Source organism: Garra rufa, chromosome 6 (assembly GCF_049309525.1).
Source record: "Garra rufa chromosome 6, GarRuf1.0, whole genome shotgun sequence".
NCBI classification, from domain to species: Eukaryota; Metazoa; Chordata; class Actinopteri; order Cypriniformes; family Cyprinidae; genus Garra; species Garra rufa.
The window spans coordinates 10,691,657-10,696,153 of NC_133366.1; the positions used below are offsets into that span (position 1 = coordinate 10,691,657).

Below are 4,497 nucleotides of genomic sequence, written 5' to 3' on the forward strand. Positions count from 1 at the left end.
CAAGACATTAGTCATATTCAGACTGATCATTGTCGTGACATGCTTTTCACACCTTTTACAATGGATTGTGTATTTAATATATCCAAACACTATTTATTACACTTCATTGTGTGATAGCACAAGAGGTATGATGCATTTTAAAATTGCAGGCAATTCCAAACACTCTTTTTAACATATTTGGGGGAAAATAAAATTAATATGCAATTTTTTATTATTTATTTAACAATTGATTCTTGTTGCAGGTGTCTCTCTGGAGCTCAACAATGATGTCATACCTCAAACAGGCCCCTTATGCCATGAACGGGCTGGGGCTCAGCGGGGCAACCATGGACCTCCTCCATCCCTCTGTGGGATATCCCGGTAAGCACATATCTGTGAAAGATAACATTTAAAAAGGCTTTTCATGCAGAAACTTTAAACTTCTAAGCAATGCATGGCAATAATGGACCACAAAACCAATCTGAAACCCGAATCATTGAGCTTTCCATTGATGTTTGGTTTGTTAAGACAGGACAAGATTTGGCCAAGATACAACTATTTGAAAATCTGCAATCTGAGGGTGCAAAAAAATCTAAATATTGAGAACATTACCTTTAAAGTTGTTCAAATTAACTTTTTAGTGATGCATATTACTAATCAGAAATTAAGTTTTGATATATTTACGGTAGGTAATTTACAAAACATCTTCATGCAACATGAAATTTACTTAATGCCCTAATGATTTTTGGCATAAAAGAAAAAATGATAATTTTAACCCATGCAATGTATTTTTGGCTATGGCTACAAATAAACCCGTGCTGCTTAAGACTGATTTTGTGGTCCAGGGTCACAAATGACTTTAAGTGGATCTATGCTATTTTAAACAATCTTTAGACATGGTTTAGTAACTTCAGTTTTGTTTCCCTATTGCAGCGAATCCTCGTAAGCAGAGAAGAGAGAGAACGACGTTCACTCGCACTCAGCTGGACATCCTGGAGAGTCTGTTTGCCAAGACGCGCTACCCAGACATTTTCATGCGCGAGGAGGTTGCCCTGAAAATCAATTTGCCTGAGTCTAGAGTGCAGGTGGGTGTCGTTGTGCTACTTTTCCTAATGCTGAGAGATTTATTTATGTGGCGCTTTATACAATACAGGTTTCAAAGCAGCTTTACAGTCTTAAAGAAAATAATAGTAATGTTAGTCATTATTGTCATAATTCAGGCCGATTTATTTCAGTGTTGTTTCAATTCAGGCCAGTAATTCAGTCAGTGTTGTAAATGATCAATTATGCAGCTTTACAGAAAACAATAGTCATTATTCAGCTCAATTTAACATTGTTTCAATTTAGTTCAATAATTTTGTTATAATTATTAAATAAGATGAATTGCATCTATAAAGCAGCTCCAAGAGAGGCAGTAGTGTCAGATGAATTTGAAGCTTTACAGATTAAATTAAACTTTTCATAATCAATTGCAACATTGACAGAGTTGTTGTGCTGAATTGAATCAGCACTAAATCGGAACTGAGCTGAATTCAGTTCTGTTCAATGTTTTAAAGTTCAATTTAATCAGCTCTAAAGAAGGCAATAGTGTCATTATTCAGCTTAATTGAGTTTAGTGTTGATTCATATCAGTTCAGTAACTGAGTGTTGCTGTACATCGCTATAAAGCAATAAAAGTAGTCCTATAAAAGACAATAGTATCGTTATCCAACTTAGCTCAAATTTTGTTCTCATCTGATCTCAAATCAATATTTTAGGTGTTCACTATCAGTTTATTTCCAGAATAAAAAAATCCTGATAATTTACTAACCCCTATGTCCTCCAAGATGTCTGTCCAAAATAAATAATAGTCGAAAATAAATAAAGGTTTTTAAGGAAAACATTCTGGGTTTTTCTTCATATAGCGGACTTTAATGGCAGCCAACAGGTTGAAGGTCCAAATTGCAGCTATAAATGGCTCTACATGATGCCAGCCGAAGGAATAAGGGTCTTATCTAGCGAAACAATCAGTCATTTTTTAAAAAAAGTAAATTTTTATACTTTTTAAACCACAATGGTCAAAGCAAACATGCAAAAAAAAAAAGTCAAACACGCTTCACAAAAAAGGTAAAACAACGATATCAGGCCATTTTGATGATTACATAATGCATGAAGTCATGGACACACATCGCAGAGCTAGTGCAAGACAACCATTTGTGGTTAAAAAAAGTATATGCATTTTTTTTTTTTTTTTTTCAGAAAATTACAAATCGTTTAGCTAGATAAGGCCCTTATTCTTTGGCTGGGATTGTGTAGAGCCCTTTGAAGCTGCATTGAAACTGCAATTTGGACTTTCAACCCACTGATCCCCATTGAAGTCCACTATATGGAGAAAAATCCTGGAATGTTTTCCTCTAAAAACCATTCTTTTCGACTGAGCAAAGAAAAGACATGAACATCTTGGATGACAAGGGCCTGAGTAAATAATCTTTAATATTTTTAGCTGATTTGCATTATTAACCGTGACGTGTTTGTTGACAGGTTTGGTTTAAGAACAGACGGGCAAAGTGTCGTCAGCAACAGCAGAGCAGCAGCAGCAACAGCAGTTCCAAGATCCGTCCGGCGAAGAAGAAATCCTCTCCGTCCCGCGAGAGCCCGGGGTCAGAGAGCAGCGGCCACTTCACTCCTCCCGCCATCTCTAGTAACACCTCATCGTCCTCGTCTTCGTCCTCAGGCTCCAACCCCTCCGGTCTAAGCGGAGTGGGTCTGATCAGCAGCTCGTCCTCAGGAACAACACCTGTCTCGTCCATCTGGAGTCCCGCTCCGGTCTCGCCGCTTCCCGCTCCCCCCTCGCTCCCAGACATTTCCCCCCCAGCCAGTGCGTCCTGCATGCAGAGAGCCATCTCAGGCGGAGGGGGCACTACGGGAGTGCCGTCGTACCCCATGCCCTACAACCAAGCTCCCAGCTACGCCCAGGGATACCCGACCTCGAACGCAGCTTCTTATTTTGGCGGCATGGACTGCGGATCCTACTTGGCGCCGATGCCCGGCCACGCCCACCATCACCCGCACGCCCATCACACACAGCTGAGCACCGCTGCAGTGTCAGGACACCACCCGCATCACATCGGGCAGAGCGGAGGACACCCGCATCACCCTCACCAGGGGTACGGTGGTGCAGGGCTGGCGTTCAGCTCTTCGGACTGTCTGGATTACAAAGATTACAAAGATCAGGCTGCGGTGGCTTCATCATGGAAACTGAACTTCAGTTCGGCGGCGGCCGAGTGTTTGGACTACAAAGACCAGGCCGCTTGGCGCTTTCAGGTTTTGTAAGGACTATTTGTGTTGTTTCCTGATGTTTACTTGTATGTTTTCCTTTGGAGACAGTCTTTTCCTCAACGTCGGACACCACAGGGAAGAAGTAGTGACTTTTGTGCAAACTTTTTCCACTTTGTCGGCGAAACAAGGATTCGGAAACCAAAGTTTCTTGTGTGTTGCAAAATCGAGACGGGTCGCCCTCGATGGACAAAATTTGTCGCACTCCTGACACAACGCACTGAACGAATGAGACACGTGGTGTTTGAAACAATGAAGGCAATAATAATTTTATATGATTTTCTTTACGGAGGAGAATGTGACTTATGCCTTACAGCTCATGTGAGATGTTTAAAACTAATTTGCATTCATGTTCATTTAATAAATATAAGCTTAAAATTGACAAATTGTTTTTCATTCGTTTTTTTACTTAAATGTTATGGGCCTTGTGTGTGCTAAAAATATCAGTTTCACAATCACAAAATGTTTAAATATGTGACCCTGGACCATAAAACCAGTCATGAGGGTACATTTCTTGAAATTGAGATTTATAGATCATCAGAAAGCTGAACATTTTTTATTCTGGAATCTAAGGGTGCAAAAAAAAAAAATTGCAATTTTGAGAAAATCGCCCTTTAAAATTGTTCAGATTAAGTTCTTAGCAATGCATATTGCTAATAAAAAAATTATGTTTTGATATATTTACAAAGGAAATTTACAAAGAAACTTTATGGAACATAATCTTTACTTTAATATCCTAATGATTTTTGGCATTAAAACTTTCAATCAGAAAGAAAATAAATTGCATTTCAGTACTAAATTGCTAAAAAAAAAGTTTAAATATTACATCAGAAATCTCAATAGTTTGAGTAATTTAACAAATATATATAGAGAAAATATACATTTCTGTACTAAATTACTAAAAATGTAAAAAAAAATTAAATCAGAAATCTCAATAATTTTAGCAATTTAGCAAAAAAATGTGTGTTTATATATTTATAATTTCTGTACTAAATTGCTAAAACAAATTAAATATGTATATTTTGCTATATAATTTAAGCGATTTAGAATAATAGTATAGATTAATAATAGTAATTAAACATTCAGTCAGATATCTCAATAATTATATATAAAATTATATAATTATATATAATATATATATATATATATAAATTACAATTCTGTACTAAATTGCTAAAAAATTGCAAAAAAAATTTATCAGCT

General features: G+C 37.2%; 1 protein-coding gene across 1 annotated transcript; it reads left to right on the plus strand.

Moving 5' to 3' along the window:
- Positions 1-266: 266 nt before the first annotated feature.
- LOC141336827 (homeobox protein OTX1 A-like) lies at positions 267-3,357 on the plus strand. The gene is made up of 3 exons (XM_073842556.1): positions 267-360; positions 913-1,064; positions 2,500-3,357. Exons 1-3 carry the CDS (start codon positions 267-269, stop codon positions 3,289-3,291), a joined length of 1,038 nt encoding a protein of 345 aa, XP_073698657.1. The 3' UTR covers positions 3,292-3,357.
- The last annotated feature ends 1,140 nt before the right edge of the window (positions 3,358-4,497 follow it).

What these genes read in the sequence shown, in the direction of transcription:
- LOC141336827 (XM_073842556.1), top strand. Translation starts at nt 267, where the DNA reads ATGTCATACCTCAAACAGGCCCCTTATGCCATGAACGGGCTGGGGCTC. An exon ending in TCCCTCTGTGGGATATCCCG is followed by an intron (nt 361 to 912) that starts GTAAGCACATAT and finishes TCCCTATTGCAG; the next exon opens with CGAATCCTCGTAAGCAGAGA. An exon ending in TGCCTGAGTCTAGAGTGCAG is followed by an intron (nt 1,065 to 2,499) that starts GTGGGTGTCGTT and finishes GTTTGTTGACAG; the next exon opens with GTTTGGTTTAAGAACAGACG.